The sequence below is a fragment of the Choloepus didactylus genome, chromosome 16 (genome assembly GCF_015220235.1).
Source record: "Choloepus didactylus isolate mChoDid1 chromosome 16, mChoDid1.pri, whole genome shotgun sequence".
Classification (NCBI taxonomy): domain Eukaryota; kingdom Metazoa; phylum Chordata; class Mammalia; order Pilosa; family Megalonychidae; genus Choloepus; species Choloepus didactylus.
Window position 1 is genome coordinate 66,950,850 of NC_051322.1, and position 19,168 is coordinate 66,970,017.

Sequence of the window (19,168 nt, forward strand, 5' to 3'; positions counted from 1 at the left end):
TCTCTGTTACTGGCTTGGGCACCCAAAATACTAGCTCTAACTAGGCCAACACACAGAGAATTAAAGATCCATTGGAGAGATTTGGACATCCCATAGATTCCTGGTTACACATGCATTACAGACTGACTCAGTACTCTTATGTAGACCTTTTGTGGAAGGAAAATATTTCTGCTAAAAACAAATTAGATTCAGTGACTGCAGACAGACTAAAATCCTTGTACTAACTTCTTCAAAAGATCTTGCCCTATCTTTTCTCTTAACTAGTTAGAACTTGGGCCTATTTCAGTTTCAAAGTTGTAAACTTTTTTGCCTATTTCCCTAGAAGCTTCTTTTCTGACTGCTACTCACTGCCCTCCTCTTCAAGTAAAACCTGGTGGGGGGCAGAGTGGTGGGGAGTCACATCCCTCTAGGTTTTCCCTCTTCCAATGAATAAACCCTGGTCATGTGTAGGAAGCAAGCACAGAAGGCTCTGAAAGATGAAAGAAGAGCTAACAGCCTCGTGTCCTGAGGAGAGACACCTGGGGAGTTACTGGGTTTCCTCGTAGCCTCTCATATATTCCAGACAGATCACTGGGGAAACCCTCAACCCAGAACCACCACCAGGACAGACCAAATGGGGTTCCAGGAAAGGCTGCACCCCAGCCCTCAACCCCATACCCCAGCCAGAGGACTGAGAAAAGGGAGTCCTAAAAACAGAAGGCCTTTCTGTCAACACCGCCCTATTCCAGCCAAACAGTAACAGAAAACACCACACCACTGGCCCTAGAATTTGAAATTGAAATGTTTCTTAAAAAGAAATCTGAGCCCAGATGTTTTCACCGGAGAATTTTAGCAAACATTTGACAAAGAATTAACACCGATTTAACATAATCTGTTCCAGAAAATAGAAGAAGAGGGAACACACCCCACTCATTTTATGAAGCTAGTATTACCTTGATACAAAACCAGATAAAAATGATATAAAAGAAGAAAATTACAGGCCAATATGTCATGAACTCAGACACAAAATTCCTCAACAAAATATTGGCAAATCAAATCCTGCAATGCATTAAAATAATATTATACCACGATTGCGTTAGTTTCCTAAGGCTGCTGGAACAAAGTACCACAAACAGGATGGCGTAAAACAGCCTGTGCCAGTTTGGATGTATTATGTCCTCCAGAATACATTGTTCCTTGATGCAATCTTGGGGGTACAGACATATTAGTGTTGATTAGGTTGGAATCCTTTGATTGAGTGTTTCCATGGAGATGTGACTCAATCAACCATGGGTGAGACTTTGATTGTATGATTTCCATAGAGGTGTTGCCCCACCCGTTCAGGGTGGGCCTTAATTGAATCACTGGAGTTCTATAAAAGAGTTCACAGTCGGAAGGAGGTGCTACAGCCAAGAGAGACACTTTGAAGAATGGACAGGAGCTGAGAAGAGGAGCTGGAACTCAACCTGGGATCAGCAGATGCCAGCCATGTGCTTTCCCAGCTAACAGGTTTTCCGGACACCATTGGCCGTACTTCGGTGAAGGTATACTTGTTGATGCCATAGCTTGGACACTTTTATGGCCTTAAGACTGTAACTCTGTAACCAAATAAACTCCCTTTATAAAAGCCAATCCATTTCTGGTATTTTGCATAATGGGCAGCATTAGCAAACCAGAACACAGCCTAAATTCATCCTCTCATAGTTCTGGAGGCTGAAAGTCTGAAATCAAGGTGCCCGCGGGGTCAGGCTCCCTCTGAAGGCTCTGGAGGAGAATCCCTCCTTGCCTCCTCCTAGCTCCTGGTGGCTGCCAGCGATCTGTGACATTCTTTAGCCTGTAGTGGCCACTCCAGTTTCTGCCTCCATCTTCACAAGGTCTTGTTGCACCTGTGTCTCTGTGTGCGACTCGCCCTTTCCTTTCTCTTTTAAAGACAATGAATTTAGGGCCCCCTCTAGTCCAGCATCGCCCCATCTTAACTTGATTCCATCTGCAAAGACCCTGTTTTCAAATAAGGCCACATCCACAGGTATCGGGACTTGAGCATATATTGGGAGTGCCTGGGGAGAGACACAATTCAACCCACTGCAAAACTAAGTGTGATTTATTCCTTGTATGCAAGTTTGGTTCATTATTCAAAAATCAATGTAATCTACTATGTCAACAGGAGAAAAGTCATGGTCATATCACTTGTTGCAGAAAAAACATTTGACGAAATCCAGCATCCATTCACAATAAAAAAAACTCTGCAAATTAGGAATAGAAGAGAACTTCTTCAATTTGATAAAGAGCATCTACGAAAAACCTATAGCCAACATCATACTTAAGAGTGAAAGAATGAGTGCTTTTCCTCCAAGATTGAGGACAAGGATATCCATTCCACCACTCTTATTCAACATAGTACTGGAAGTTCAAGCCTCTGCAATAAGGCAAGATACAGGTTGTAAAGCGAGAAATAAAACTGTCCCTATTCGCAGATGATATGAACATCTACACATAAAATCCCAAGGAATCTTAAAAACAAAATGCCTAGACCTAATAAGTAATTTCAGTAAGGTCACAGGATATAAGATCAATAGACAAAAACCAATTGCATTTCTGTATATTCACAATGAACCTTTGGAAATCAAAATTAAAAACACATACCATTTACAATCATCCCTGAAAATTAAATATTTTGGTTTAAACTTAAGAAAGCAAATACAGGTAGGAACCTAAGATGGCGACTAGATGAGACAGAGAAAAAAACACCTCCATGGAAAACACTAGATAAAAAACCAGAAAGGACCCAGAACACCACTTCCAAAGTAGCACCACCTGGACAAATTCTGCTAAAGCCACAGGGAACGTGCGTTTGGTGAAACTAGGAGTCTGCATTCTGAAACGAGTGAGTGAGTAGGCTGAATCCCTCGGCCACGCTGCGTTGGGGGGAAATGGTGGGTTGGAGTTTTTTTAAAAAAATAAAAGAAGCCCGGGAACAGCTGCAGATAAGACGGGAGCGGTCTGGACTAACGCCTCGGTGTCTGGGGTGGAGTATACCCCTTCCCACACCCACTGCTGATTGTCTTGGGTCCAGGGAAACAAAGGGGAGACGCACGACTTCCAGCAGTCTCCCCAGCGGGCGGGGCTAGTCCTGCCCTGCCCGGGGCTGAACACACAGCACAGAGCCGAGACAAGAAACCCAGCCTGACAGGGAGTCTTCCCTGCAGCACCGCTCACATGACACAATATCGGCCATGGACAGTGGCCTTGAATTCACCCACGGCTGATTGTCCCAGAGCTGGGAGAGTGGAGCTGTGCGGAAAGGGGGAAGTTCACGCGTCCCATTCAACCATCTTTGAAGCGGGCTGGGAACGCCCCTACACAGCTTGGCGGCCCAGGGCTTCCGTGGAGGCCGGCGCTCACTTGTGACATGGCACAGCCCTCCCCGCCTCAGCAGAGGTCCTGGAAAAGCACAGCAGGGAGGGGGGGAACCGCTTGGAAATCCCAGGGAACCTACGCCAATACCAAGGATTTCTGTGTCAGCGGCAGAGAACAGCCTTAAATCTCCGGGAACACCTGGGAGGTTTGATTATTAAACCTGCCCTTCCTCCCTAACCGCTCAGGCACACGTCCCTCATTGAGGGCAGACAGCACCGACAACACACCCAAATTAAGTGCACCAATTGGACCCCAAAAGAATCAGATCCCCACACACCACAAAGTTGGGGAGAACTGACTTGAGGGGAATAAGTGACTCACGGACGCCATCTGCTGGTTAGTTAGAGAAAGTGTATGTCACCAAGCTGCAATTCTAACAAATTAAAGATCAAGTAAAGCAAATGCCAAGAGGCCAAAAACAACAGAAAATCTTAAAGCATATGATAAAACCAGACGACATGGAGAACCTGAACCCAAACACTCAAATCAAAAGATCTGAAGACACACAGTTCCTGGCAGAATTAATCAAAGAACTACAGACAAGCAATGACAGCATGGCACAGGATATAAAAGACTTGAAGAAGAGCATGGCACAAAATACAAAAGACATAAAAAAGACCCTAGAAGAGCATAAAGAAGATATTGCAAGAGTAAATAAAAAAATAGAAGATCTTATGGAAATTAAAGAAACTGTAGGCCAAATTAAAAAGACTCTGGATACTCATAATACAGGATTAGAGGAAGTTGAACAACAACTCAGCCTCCTCGAGGACCACAGAACAGAAAATGAAAGAACAAAAGAAAGAATGGGGAAAAAAATTGAAAAAATCGAAATGGATCGCAGGGATATGACAGATAAAATAAAACTTCCAAACTTAAGACTCATTGATGTCCCAGAAGGGGAAGAGAAGGGGTAAAGTTCTAGAAAGAGTATTCAAAGAAATTGTTGGGAAAACTTCCCAAACCTTCTACACAATATAAATACACAAAGCATAAATGCCGAGCAAACTCCAAATAGAATAAATCCAAATAAACCTACTCCGAGACATATTCTGATCAGACTCTCAAATACTAAAGAGAAGGAGCAAGCTCTGAAAGCAGCAAGAGAAAAGCAATTCACCACATACCAAGGAAACAGCATAAGACTAAGTAATGACTACTCAGCGGCCACCATGGAGGCGAGAAGGCAGTGGCATGACATATTTAAAATTCTGAGAGAGAAAAATTTCCAACCAAGAATACTTTATCCAGCAAAACTCTCCTTCAAATTTGAGGGAGAGCTTAAATTTTTCACAAACAAATGCTGAGAGAGTTTGCTAATAAAAGACCTGCACTACTTCAGATACTAAAGCGAGCCCTACCGACAGAGAAACAAAGAAATGAAAGAGAGATATAGAGACTTTTAACAGACATATATAGAATATTACATCCCAGGTCACTGGGACACACATTCTTCACTAGTGATCACGGATCTTTCTCCAGAATGGACTGTATGCGGGGACATAAAAAAAAGCCTCAATAAAATAAAAAATAAAAAAATGAGTTTGTTCAAAGCACATTCTCTGACCACAATGGAATACAAATAGAAGTCAATAACCATCAGAGACTTGGAGAATTCACAAACACCTGAAAGATAAAAATGAGGGGGAGATGAAACATTCCCAGACAATCAAAAGCTGAAGAAGTTCATCACCAGTAGATGAGTCCTAAGTAGGCTGAAAGGAAGGGACACTAAACAATTGACTGAAACCACACGAAGAAATAAAGATTTCCAGTAAAGATCACATGGTAAATATAAAGACCATTACTACTGTATTGTTGATTTATAACTCCACTATTTACTTCCTACAGGATCTAAAATACATAAACTGTAATGATAAATCGGTGGTTTTGGACTCAATGTAAAATATGTAATTCTTGACAAGAATGACATAAAGGTGGGGGAATGGAGGAGTATAGGAACACAGTTTACGTGTCCTATTGAAGTTAAGTTGGTTTCAAAGAAAAACAAGATTGTTATAGAGTTAAGAGGTTAATTTTAAGCCCCATGGTAAACACAAAGAAAGTATCAAAGAATATGACCAAAGAGATGAAAAGTAGAGTAGGGGTTCCAAGAAGTGGGGGAAGGGGCAATGGGGAGTTAAGGAATGAGAGTAGGGGTTTTGGTTTGGGGTGAAGGGAAACTTCTAGAAATGGATGGTCGGAAGGTGATAGCATTGCAATATTCTAAATGTGATTAATCCCAGTAATGGAATGCTAGGGAGGGGTGGAATAGGAAGATTTAGGCTATATGTATCTCTCCACAATTGAAAAAAAAAAAATAAGACAGTCTAAATAGATGAAAATTAAATGCCAAGGATGATCCTGGAAGGGATCTGAGGTCGGAGGAGAGGAGGCTCAAAGGGCACAGATGGGGCACAAGAAAAGAAAAAAAAAAAAGGAAATATAGAATGTAAGCTTTGTATCAATGCTGAATTTCTTGAACTTCTTAGCTGCGTTTAATGAGATTGCATAAAATAATGTTCTTGTTCATGGGAAAGGTATATGTGAATTATATTGTTTGTTCAAAGATATGTGCAGCTTGCTCTCATATGTTCAGAAGACAGAGCAATAGATGATGGGTGTTAGGGAGGGAGGGAGAGAGGGAGGGAAAGAAAGAGACAGTGGTGTGGCAGGATCTTAAAGGTGATGGATCAGGGTATCGGGGGAGGGGGGTCGGGGTATGATGGAGTTCTATGTAGGGTGTTTGTACTGTTTTTACAACTGTTCCTGTAAGATTGAACTTATTTCAAAATAAAATTTATTATTAATAAAAAAAAACAAAAAAAAAACAGGGACCGACATTGTGCTATGAATATGTGATCAATGTGAGTATGCTGAGAATCTGAAAAAGTTCTTATGCAAAGAGAAAACTGAAATAAAATATTACAAAAAAAGCCAGGTAGCAGTTGTTTCACTCTTATATTCCTATCTAGTAATAAAGTTGAAGCTTCTAACAAAAAAAAAACAAGAAAGAAAGCAAATACAGGATCTGTATGTTGAAATTTAAAAATGCTGATGAAAGAAATCGAAGACGACCTAAATAAATGGAAAAATGACTGTATTCAGAGACTACATGCTAAAGTTGTCAATTCTCCCCAAATTATTCTATAGGTTTAAAGCAATTCCAGTCAAAATCCTAAAAAGAGTTTTTTTGTGGAGATATACAAGCTTATTATGAAAGTTATATGGAAAACACAGATCCTGGAATAGCTAAAGCAATCTTGAAAAAGAAGAATGAAGTGGGAGGAATCACTGTACTTGATATTAATATTAAGGCCTACTTTATAGCTAGACTAATTCAAACACCGTGGTATTGGTGAAGGGATAGGAACATAGATAAATAGAACAGAATAGAGAATCCAGAAATAGATTCATACAAATATGCCTAAATGATTTTTGACAAAGCTATCAAAGCAATTTAATGGAGAAGGTAGTGCCTTGCCAACAGATTTTGCTAGAGCAGCTGGACGACACAGGCAAAAATATGAACCTCAATATAAATCTCACACCTTAAACAAAAAATAATGTAAAATATATCATAGATTTACAAAACATAAAACTATAAAGCTTTTAGAAATAAACGTGGGAGAAAATTGTCATCTTCTAGGGCTAGGGAAGAGTTTTTGAATTGACACCAGAAGCATGATCCCCAAAGGGGGAAAACTGATAAATTGGACTTTATCAAAATTGAAAAGTTTTACTCTGTGAAAGACTGTGAAGAAGATGAAAGGGCAAGCTACAGACTAGGAAAAATCTTTGCAAACCACGTAAACATCAAAGGACTAGAATCTAGAAGATATACAGAATGCTCAAAACTCAGCAGTAGGAAAACAAAAAATCCAAGTTGTAAATGAGCATATGACATAAACAGACCTTTCACTGAAGAGGATATACAAATGACTAATAAGCAGGTGAAAAGAAATTCAACATCATTAGCTGGTAGGGAAGTGTTAATTAAGACCATGATGTGCTAGCATTACACACCTGTCAGAATGGCTAAAATAAAAATAGTGACAAAGCCAAATGCTGGTGAGGGTGCGGAGAAACTGGGCCTCTCATGCATTGCTTGTGAGAATGTAAAAATGTACAGTCATTGTGTAAAAACAGTTTGACGGTTTCTTAAATACTAATTATGCAATTACCGTATGACCCAGCAATCACATTCCTGGGCATTTATTCCAAAGAAATGAAGAACATGTTCATAAAAAAAACCTATATACAAATGCTTATAACAGCTTTATTTGTAGTGGCCCAAAACTGGAAACTACCCAGATGTCCTGCAACAGGTGAATTGTTGAATAAACTCTGGTGCTACTACTCAGCAACAAAAAGAAATAAAATAAAAGAAATAAAGCAACAAAAAGAAATAAACTATTGATATATGCAACAAATTGGATGAATTTCCAAGGAATGATGTAGAGCGAGGAGGGTAAAAAGGCAATTCAAAAAGGTTCCATACTACATGGCTCCATTTATGTAATATTCTTGAAATTACAAATTTGTAGGAAGACAGAATCAAGTGGTGGTTGCCAGGGATGAAGACTGGGTGGGAATGGAGAGAGAGATCTTGATGGACTCCATGTCCATATCCTGGTTGAGCTCTTGCACTAGAGTTTTGCAGGATGTTACCATAGAAGGAAACTGGGTGCAGGTACCTGGGATCTCTCTGCATTATTTCTCACAACTTCATGTGAATCTACAATGATCTCAAAATAAAGAAATGATTCCATCCTTCTTCCTCATGATAGAGAGCTGAGGACATTCTTTTTGAAGCTGAAAGATATTCTTGAAGCAGGATGGAGATCAGCACTGGTAGTTCAGAATCTCCTACCCCAGCTCTCTAATCTGGGGAAGAAACATTAAAGTGAGCAATTATTTTCTCTGACTTGCTTTTTTTTTTTTTTTTTTTTTTTTTTTAATTCAGTTTTATTGAAATATATTCACAAACCATACAGTCATCCATGGTATACAATCAACTGTTCACAGTATGATCATATAGTTATGCGTTCATCACCACAATCTATTTCTGAACATTTTCCTTACATCAGAAAGAATCAGAATAAGAATAAAAAATAAAAGTGAAAAGAGAATACCCAAACCCTCCCCCCATCCCACCCTATTTGTCATTTAGTTTTTACTCCCATTTTTCTACTGATTTTTTTTCAATTTTTTAACTTTGTTTATCAAAAAATTAAAAACAAACAGGCAAACAACAACCAAAAAAACCCCACAACATTTCAAACAAAGCAATGGATTAAGGAAAACAAATAACCTAAAATACCTACTTTGCTTCCAATATGTTCCTACCATACCCCAAGAAAATTAATAAACCATATCTAAACAGAGGAGTAAGAAAAACAAATAATCTAAAATAACTACATTGCTTCCAACATGTTCCTACCATACCCCAATAAAATTAACAACCCCTAAGAAAACAAAGGAATAAGAGAAAAAAAAAAACCTAAAATAACTCTATTGCTTCCAACATGATCTTACTATATCCAAGAAAGTTTACAAACCATAATCATTCCTGAGCATTCCCATAACATTGAGATTACCCTCCATAGTTTATCTGTTCTTATTAGATTATCATTCCCCCTCCACTAATTGGTATCTCTAGGTCCCCTACATTCTACAGTATAAAACATTGTACATTTTTCACAGAATTCACATTAGTGGTAACATACAATATCTCTCTTTTTGTGCCTGGCTTATTTTGCTCAGCATTATGTCTTTTTTTTTTTTTTTTTTTTTTTTTTAATCTTCATTTTATTGAGATATATTCACATACCATGCAGTCATACAAAACAAATCGTACTTTCGATTGTTCACAGTACCATTACCTAGTTGTACATTCATCACCCAAATCAATCCCTGACGCCTTCATTAGCACACACACAAGAATAACAAGAATAATAATTAGAGTGAAAAAGAGCAATTGAAGTAAAAAAGAACACTGGGTACCTTTGTCTGTTTGTTTCCTTCCCCTATTTTTCTACTCATCCATCCATAAACTAGACAAAGTGGAGTGTGGTCCTTATGGCTTTCCCAATCCCCTTGTCACCCCTCATAAGCTACATTATTATACAACTGTCTTCGAGATTCATGGGTTCTGGGTAGTAGTTTGATAGTTTCAGGTATCCACCACCAGCTACCCCAATTCTTTAGAACCTGAAAAGGGTTGTCTAAAGTGTGCATAAGAGTGCCCACCAGAGTGACCTCTCGGCTCCTTTTGGATTCTCTCTGCCACTGAAGCTTATTTCATTTCCTTTCACATCCCCCTTTTGGTCAAGAAGATGTTCTCCATCCCATGATGCCGGGTCTAGATTCCTCCTCGGGAGTCATATTCCACTTTGCCAGGGAGATTCACTCCCCTGGGTGTCTGATCCCACGTCGGGGGGAGGGCAGTGATTTCACCTTTCAAGTTGGCTTAGCCAGAGAGAGAGGGCCACATCTGAGCAACAAAGAGGCATTCGGGAGGAGGCTCTTAGGCACAACCATAGGGAGGCCTAGCCTCTCCTTTGCAAGACTTGCTTTTATTATAGGGCAAAGACATGCAATGAAGTCAACCTCAGACCATTTGCAAAACTTTAGGCAAGCTTGGAAATGTGACACAGACTGAGGGGAGCATTCCATTCAATTTTTGACAAATACAAGAAATGAAACCTGACTTCTTTGTCAACTAAGAGTAAAGTAAGCAATGCCAATGTCATGTTACACACCCAGCTGCTCCTTGGCCTTCCTTGATGTGTCAGCAACAGTAAATTCTCCAAAATGGAGCTAACAGATGCGAGTAAAATGGACACCATGTTGCATTAGAACTTTGGAATAATCCCTCCCTCTCTGGACCTCAGCTTCTTGTCGGAATCAAACATAATTTTTTGTTTTAATCACAACTTCGGTCACAATAAAGACTTGTGGGGTGTATTTAATTGGAGGCAGAATGAGTTGTTTGTCACCATGGTTATTTAACCCACAAATTTACCTCAGGTTATGAAAAAGGGCTAACAATTATATTTCTTTCTTCTTTTTCAGTCATGGTTCATCAGAACGCATTAAGGTCCAGAACCAAAGGTTATATGAAATTGGAGGAAATATAGGTAAGCATTGTTTAATAAGGTTTACTCTTAACTTCTCTGATTACTATAAAAGAAATAGGTTGCTTTAATTGTAAAAGTATACTTTATGGGTTTCTTAGATAAAAATTCAAAATCATTAAGTTTCTGATTTTTTAATCACTTGTAAGAAAATTGGCATGAGTTTTCTAGAGTATTTTTATAATTTAATGAGAATATTTAAATGTCCTTATGGAATAGACTTTTGGGTCTTTTAAATATGACTTTTAAAGTTGCAAAGACTCATGCAAAACAAGGAAGGAGGAGATAGCATGAGAACGTTCAGAAATATGACACTCTGTTTGTTTAAATTCCCTACTTTCACTCTTGGCCAAAGCTCATTCTTCCTTTTTATCTGGAAAAAAAAAAAAAAAATGGGATCAAAAGGAAATTCCCACACTCTGCCTCTCCTTGCACCTGTGTCCATATTCTGCCTTTCCTGCTCAGAGGCTTGCCCCAGGGCTTTCTCCACTTTCTCCTGCATCATTAGCTTTCCTCAACTGGATCATGTCCTTCTGCATAAGAACTTCTGGGAATGCCTCTCTTCTTGATAAACCACTCTCTCAGCCCCTTTCAAGTCTAATACATTTCTTTGACACTTTCCAGCAGACACTCCTTGAATGAGATTGTCTATGCTGGGGTCTTGCTCCCATTCTCTCCTGAAGCCCCTCCAAGCTTTTTAACATCCCGCACCCACCCACCCAAAAACACACACACTCCACCACTCTGTTGAGGCCGCCAGAGAATTTGTGCATTACGAGATCCGTTAGTTCATTCTCAGTCTCATACTCCTTGACTGACTGGGTTGATCTCTCCTTTCTTTTTGAAGCACTTTCTTCACTTGGTTTCGAGGACAGCCTGAGCTTCTGGTTTTCAGCCATATCACTGGCTGCTCCTGCTGTGTCTCTTTTGCTGGTTCCTTCTTGTCTTCTTAACCTTTTAACATCGGAGGGCTGTAGGACTTGGTCCATGGAACTCTTCTCTATCTTTGCTTAACTTCTTTGGTGAACTCAGCCAAGCTCAGTCTTTGAATACACCTGTATGTGCATGACTTTCAGATTTATAGCTCAAACCTCCCTTCTGAACACCAAACTTGTATATCGATCACCAGGCTCCTGTTTGTCGCAGGGCCTTGACTTTGGCTCTTATTCTTGCCTGGAATGTTCTCCCTCAGATATCCTCATTTTTCTTGCATCATTCAAGTCTTTGCCGATAACTTCCTTGAATACTCTTTGAAATTGAACTCTAAACACCCCTCTCTAAGTGCCTTCCCTGTTTTGTTTTTCTCTAATGCTCTTATCACCATCTGACTTACCTTACAGTGTACATGTTTATTTGCTCATTGTCTTTTGCCCCTTTAAGAATGTAAGCTCCAGGAGGGCAAGTATTTTTGATTATCTGATGCATTGCTATAGAATGCTGCCTGGTTCATAATAACTCTCAATTAATAGTTGATGAATGAATGAATCAAGCATGCAAGCAAATCTTGGCAGTTTTGGCTGACACTTGCGCAAGCATTTCAAATGCACTGTACATCAAGATTTTCAAGTGTACTTGCCCTGTGGAATGATCTTTTTCTTGTTGTCATTTCCAGATCTCCTGCCTGTGCACATTACATCCATATTAAATAAAAGGAATCACCATTCTTGATATGAACTTGACTCGAATCTTCTCTAGTCCTGATCTAAGTTTCTGTCTAAAAAAGAGAACATCTATTATCATATAAACGATCAGTTTATTCTTGAATCAAGTTCTTGCCATATTTGTCTATTTGATGTGGTAAAGCTAGAGAACAATTTGCCTGTGGTTCATGTCTGGTTGTCCCATAATTTCACAGGGGATTTACTTAAAGTATTCTACATTCTTACCAAAAAAAATAACACACACACAAACACAAAATAGAAGGCTTTGCTTAGAAACCTTAACATGTATCTACTTATACCCAAAATAAGGCTTTTGGCTGAAAACAACATTGGCCTTATTTGAGCCTTACAAATTTGCACTCCCTACCCCCACCCCTCTTTCTCTCTCAGGTGCACTGTTGAAAACATCCTCTGATTTTCTCTTTTCTTGTAGGGCAGCATTGCTTGGATCCAGATGCTTATATTTTGGATGTATATCATGCAAACCCTCAAGCTGAGTGGGTGATTAAGCCCCAACCAAGTTTTTGAAATAACCCCAAAAATGACTGCTATCGTGTTATCTGCTGTGAGGACCCTACATTTGTTAGGGGCTGAAAATGATTGCTTTTGACGTGTTTTTGACATCTTGACGTTTGTCGAACCAAAGTGGTGGCATCTCCTGGCATTGTCAACAGGATCAGAAGCTTTCCCATGCTGGTTCCCTAAAGTAAAGGAAAGAGGATAAGATCCTTCCAAAACAAAAGCCAAACTAGAATTGGAACTTCCGTCATTTCTAGTATTTTTATTTCACTGCGGAAATGAACTTGGTGTCCTATTCCTGGGGATAAGGAACACTCTTTTTAGGTAACCAATGCTACCAAATACAACAGGTAAAAACAGACCCTTTTTATCCTTATGTTATGTAGATATTTTGACCTTTTTGAGCAAGAAGCTAGAAATATCAATAATTTTGCTCACCAGAGTAGTCCATATCTCCTTTCCAAAGGAAATCCATTTCTAAGGTTAAACTTGCAATGTTTATGCCCTGGACCACTCCTGAATTGGAGGTGAAAGAACTTCTGTTTAAACAAAACTGTATCATTTGGGTTGTGTTGCACTGTGTTACGACTCTCCATATCCTGATGCAAATGAACATTTCTCTTTCATTGACTATTGAACCTTGATATGTTCAAAGTTTCTTCTCTTACAAGCACAGGTCCCTAAGGTGAGGTTCATCAAAGTATATTCTTATGCTGTCATTATCTTTTTTGCAGCCAACAGCCAACAGCCCTCTATTTTCTTTTCATTATTATGGTGCTCAGTGATTATTTTCCAAGTGCCAGCCACGGATTTCCATTTATGATCAAACATCATTTTCTATATTTCATGACTGTAGGTAATCACTTCTACAGCCACAATTTTAAGAATTCTTTTAAGGAGAGAATGCTGGAAAAATACAGGTTTTATATGATGAAAGAGCAGATTTTGTTCTGTTCGTTAATCACAGATGTGACCCAGCACTATGGATTAGTATCAGGCTGTAAAAAAGAGAAGCATATTTGGTAATGGAAAATATCTCACTGTCAAAATCCTGAGGAGCCATTTTCCATGTAGTTGGCCAGAACGCACAGACCTCAATTCTAATCTAGTGCAAATCTAAAATGTGCTGGGGGATTGGACAGTTCTACCCTTCATTCTGAGACTGCAGACCAAGTCCTTCTAAGGCTAGCTATAAATGAAGACAGAATTCCCATTTTATCCCAGGTGTGTACATTGGATTGGAATACAAAGATTGATATTCTGATAGATTTAGATCAGTTTTAAAGAGCTTTAAGACCTAAATGACACTCTCTCTTGCAATTCAAACAGCAAACAAAAAATTGCTCATAAATGCAGAAAATGTTTTTTATGTACACCAAATAATCCATCAGGTGACAATCATTTAAAGCCATATATTCAAGAAATCTTTAACATGCTGCATTATGCCTTGATATTTATACAAATATTACTTATATTCAGTGTGTAGATAATTACATTCCTGGCCATTAGGATTTTGTTATGTTTTCATAGAAAACTCAAAGATCTGTTCATTGGGTTTTAATTATGTGAGAATTTTTATTTCCTTTGCCTGAAAACCCATTGGAAAGTGAACATGCCTTCTGTAGGTTTTATACTTATTACTACATTTCATCAGTTTTCAATATATGGCTGATGATGGCATGTGAGTTTAAATAATGAATTTGGAGAGTCTGAAAAAATGTTTGTGTGTGTGTGTGTGGTTCAGACGACAGGCACAAAGGCAAAAAACGTTCTGTTTTATATAGTGTCTAAGATTCATGACATAATATGGTAGTAATTTATGCTCATACATAGAAGAAAATCTTCAAATAGCTTCCTTACACTTCTATGTATATACAGAAACAATGACTGAGTCTTCTCATTGTGTCTTTGCTCATGCGAATACCTAAATTCTATTGTGTTTATATAGAAAATTCACAAATATATTCTTTTTTTTAAAATTTGGTAATTTTTCTTTTGACTGGAAGCACATTAGAACCCATAAATAAGTTCTAAAGGTTTTAAGATTTACTCCAACTTGTCATCAGTTTTAAATAAATGACCACTTGATGACATGTAAACTACAATATGTTTCTGAATTTCTTATTTCTTTGTGTTGTTATAGATGACAAAGACTCAGCTGAGTCAATGACTTTAAATTAAACACTTCAGTTTATTCAAGGATGTGTGCCAACTTTTAAATAACTATCTAATTTGAGAGGCAACATGTGGGTACCAGGATCCTTAGAGCTAAATTTTATTCTTAGTCATTGTGTTAACTAGCTGATTAGAGAGGAGTTTTTAGTAGACAAACAGGCTAATATTTGCATGGTTAAAGAGGTTATTTGACTAATTTTATTCTCAAAGAATAAACAAATCCTGCAATTAAAATTTAAAAATGCCTGTCACCTATGTATTAAAAGCACTATCTTTACCTCATCTAAAGTTGTTCTACAGATAGTTCATTAACTAATCTGTAAAAATGAATAGCATATTTGCAAACAAAAGAAGGGTCAGATACTGGGTTTCTGAATTCTGTTCTTAATAACTTCCCACCCAAGTAGTCTTAGAATATAGTTAGAAAAAATAGTATTACCCAGCAAAGTATTAGAGGAAGTTAACATTTTAGGAGCACTTTTTCAGAAAAAAAAAATCTTGGGGTTGTTTTTTTTTTGTTTTTTTTCTTCCATTCTGGGGGGAAAAAAAATCGATCCCATTGTTAAGCAGCTCACCTAGGGATATCATCTTTGGACTCAGTGATCTTTGTACAAACTGGAATGCTGATTTCCTTAAAATGTATATACAGTAAAAACTACCTCACTTGCCTTTCTTGGGAAAACTTCATGGACTTTAACAATTTTTGTTACAGACTGTGCCTGAGTCTTATTATGTGTCACTTCATTTACCTTTCAGTGTACATTAAATGATATACATTTAATGATGTAAAATAGTTTTAGCCAAAGCTTTCAAACCAAAATACTCTGTAACTGTGATCTGTGATGTACTCAGAGAGCATTTGTGTCCCTTAATCATTGTCTTGTGTTTTTAACCATGTTCAGCTACAGGTTTTCAAGTGCAGGAATTAATAGTCATCTTTTCTTTCAGGCATTTTTTTCAGTTGTTTTCTACACACTGCACTTGACAGAAAAGTGATATGAGATAAAAATGTCTTTTCGTTCGAGCATATTTCAACTGTTTTTCACAAATGTACTACTTGGCTGAAAAGAATAATGGGATTAAATAGTTCCTATATTCTGGCAGGCATTTTACAACTGTTTCCCATAAATCTGTCACATAAAAAAAAAAACATGACGTGGTATTAAAATGTTTCCTTCATGCATTTTAACAGTTTTTGTGCATATGCATACACACACACAGTTTAAAAATAACGTTCTCTCCTTGAGGCATTTTCCAACTATCTAAAAATGGGTAATTTGATTGAAAAATCATATAATGTCGCCAGATAAAGCCAATGTTTATTGTGTTTTTTTCCTGTGTCAAAAGTTGATGTCAATTCTTTTGTCCCTTAAGCTTCCATTGTTTTCGTAGAATGTGTATGTTGCATTTTATCAATAAAAATAAAGAGGGAAAAAAGTCCCTAAAACCATTGTCATGAAAATTCTTAGATTCAACTAATCTAAGGGTACCAGAGTACTGGTGAGAAAAGCAGGGGGTTTGAAGTGAGAAGACTTATGTCTGAATCCAGTCTTGGCACTTACTAGCCAGATGATGGTCTCGTTCAAAAGCCACTTGGCACTCTGGTAATTGTGTGTGTTTTGGGTAGAGGATGGACTGAAGAATCAAAAACTATTTCTTAAGTTTGTTTGAGTTCATGCTTTATCTAGGCAAGGGTTTAATGGGTGTGTCTTAAAAAAAAAAAAAGGAAAGATAATTTCAATAGATATACAAAAGGCATTTGACAAAACTCACCACTGCCCATTCATGATGTAAAAAAAAGAAATCTCTCAGCAAACTAGAAAGTAGCTTCTTCAATTTGATAAAGGGCAGCTATGAAAAACCTACAGGTAAACTCATACTTAATAGCAAAATGCTGAATGTTTTCCCCCTTATATCCAGGAAAAGAGCCTCACCATGCTCATCACTTTTTTCCAACATTTTATTGTATGTCCTGTGCAAAAGGCAGTTTTAAAAGAAATGAAAAGCACAAAAGTTAGGAAGAAGTAAAACCGTCTCTACTTGCAAATGACAAGATTGTTTATATAGAACACCTAAGGAATCCTCCATTGTTAGAATAGGGAATTTAGCAAGGTCATGACATGCAAGTTTATTATGTAAAAATCAGTTGTAGATGCGGTGAGCGAGCACGCCCTGGGGCTGGCCGAGCTGCTCGGGAGCGCTCCTTAGGGCTCCAACCCGTGTCCATCCTATAGGCAGCCTCTGGCGAGCCCACCACCTGCACTGGCCGGGTGACCCAGGCAAGGACCTACAAAAAATGCCAGCTGGGGCAGATTTGAAGACTGACATTTTGTAAACTCATTAACGAGCTGGAAATATGATGGTGAACAAAACAGTTGGTTCTTGCTCTCACAGAACTTAAAGTTTAGCGCGGAAGATAAAGCCAAGCAAGCAAGTAACGTTTTAAGTGTGATGTATAATGAGTGTCCTGGTTGGGAAAGTAAAGGGAGCTATTGGAAACGAAGCAGGGCAGTCAGCTGAAGTTCAGAAGACCTGTTGGAGATGCGGCGGTTTCAGCAAGGCCTGTTTCTTCCCATCTGCCCTTGTAATTTGGACAGCTGCTGCTTTTAGCTTTTCATACATTACTGCAGTAACGCCCCACCATATTGACCCCACTTTGCCTTATATCAGTGACACTGGTACAGTAGCTCCAGAAAAATGCTTGTTTGGGGCAATGTTAAATGTCACCTCAGTTTTATGCGTTGCTACCATTTATGTTCGTTATAAGCAAGTTCAAGCTTTGAATCCTGAAGAAAATTGAATCATCAAATTAAACAAAGCTGGCCTTGTGCTTGGATTACTGAGTTGCTTGGGACTTATTGTGGCATACTAACAGAAAACAACCCTTTCTGCTGCACCTGTAAGTGAAGCTGTACTCACCTTTGGTCTGGGCTCATTATATGTTTGTTCAGACCATCCTTCCTACCAAATGCAATCCAAAATTCATGGCAAACAAGTCTTCTGGATCAAACTACTGGTGGTTATCTGGTGTAGAGTCAGTGTACTTAGCATGCTGATTTGCTCATCACTTTTGTAACAATGGCAATTTTGGTACTGATGTAGTGCAGAAACTCCATTGGAACCCTGAGGACAAAGGTTATGTGCTTTACATGGTCACTCCTGCAGCAGAATGGCCCATGTCATTTTCTTTCTTTGGTTTTTTCCTAACTTATATCCATGATTTTCAGAAAACATCTTTACGGGTGGGAGCCAGTTTACAAGGATTAACCCTCTATGTCACTGCTCCTTGCCCCATTAACAATGAACAAATTTGACTGCTTTCCAGAGATTTATGATGAAGGGATCAAATATTTCTGTGATGATTATGATTCTCAGGGATTGAAGAAGCATTCACAAAGCTACTTAGTCTGCTCAGAAATTTTTAACCTATTAATCAAGGCTGGCATTGACATTGATGAATATTGATGATCAAGAGATGTGAAATAAACCATCTGGTAAGTTATTTTAAAGGATACCATCAAAAGAACCATGTAAACATGCCTATACTTTTTTAGCCCAGAAAATAAAACCAAAGGACTATAACATTAAAAAAAAAAATCAGTTGTACTTTTATATACCCGCAGCAAAATATTGGAAAATAAATTTTTAAAAATTATATTTGCCGTAACAAAAACATTTTGGGTAGATATTAAAGGATATCTGAATAAATTTATAGAAATTCCATGTCTCTGGACTCATTATTGGCAAGATAATAATTTTCTAAAATAGATACATAGATTCAAAGTAATCCCAGTCTTAATCTCAAATCTTAATCTCGTAGGTTTTTTTTTTGTGTGTGGAAATTGACAAACTAATTTTTAAATTTATATGAGATTGCAAAGGATCCAGAATAACCTGAAGTATTCTTCCAAAAACAAAACATAGTTGGAGGACTTAGAGTACATGATTTCAAGACTAATTAAAATGCTACAGATTTCCAGGCAATGTGATGTGGAAGAATCAACAAAAGTACATTAATGAAATAGAATGGAGAGCACAGAAATAGGTGCCCATTTATCTGGTCATTTGATTTTTCACCAAAGGTGACAAAGCAACCCAATGAGGGAAAGAAATTCAAGCAGATTGAAAAGAATTAGTTGTTCCATGGATGCTGGGGTTCCCCCATGAAATCTGTTTCTCTTATCTTCCCAGCAGTTATGTATACATTCCCTGAGTGTGTCTGGACAGAAATTGGGAAGGGGGGCGGGTCCCTGTGAAAATTTCATCAGCAAACAATCA

General features: G+C 38.2%; 1 protein-coding gene and 1 pseudogene across 6 annotated transcripts in view; both read left to right on the plus strand.

The window, feature by feature from the left end:
- ARHGAP28 (Rho GTPase activating protein 28) overlaps positions 1 to 16,337 on the plus strand; it is a 177,277-nt gene extending 160,940 nt beyond the window's left edge. For all 6 annotated transcript variants that reach the window (XM_037805924.1, XM_037805925.1, XM_037805929.1 and 3 more), the window contains 2 exons: positions 10,474 to 10,538; positions 12,630 to 16,337. In XM_037805924.1, the coding sequence (XP_037661852.1) occupies positions 10,474 to 10,538; positions 12,630 to 12,724 (160 nt within the window). In that variant the 3' untranslated portion in view covers positions 12,725 to 16,337. The remainder of the gene's footprint in view (positions 1 to 10,473; positions 10,539 to 12,629) is intronic.
- Positions 16,338 to 17,348: 1,011 nt separating this feature from the next.
- Positions 17,349 to 18,225, plus strand: LOC119511304 (annotated as a pseudogene).
- The last annotated feature ends 943 nt before the right edge of the window (positions 18,226 to 19,168 follow it).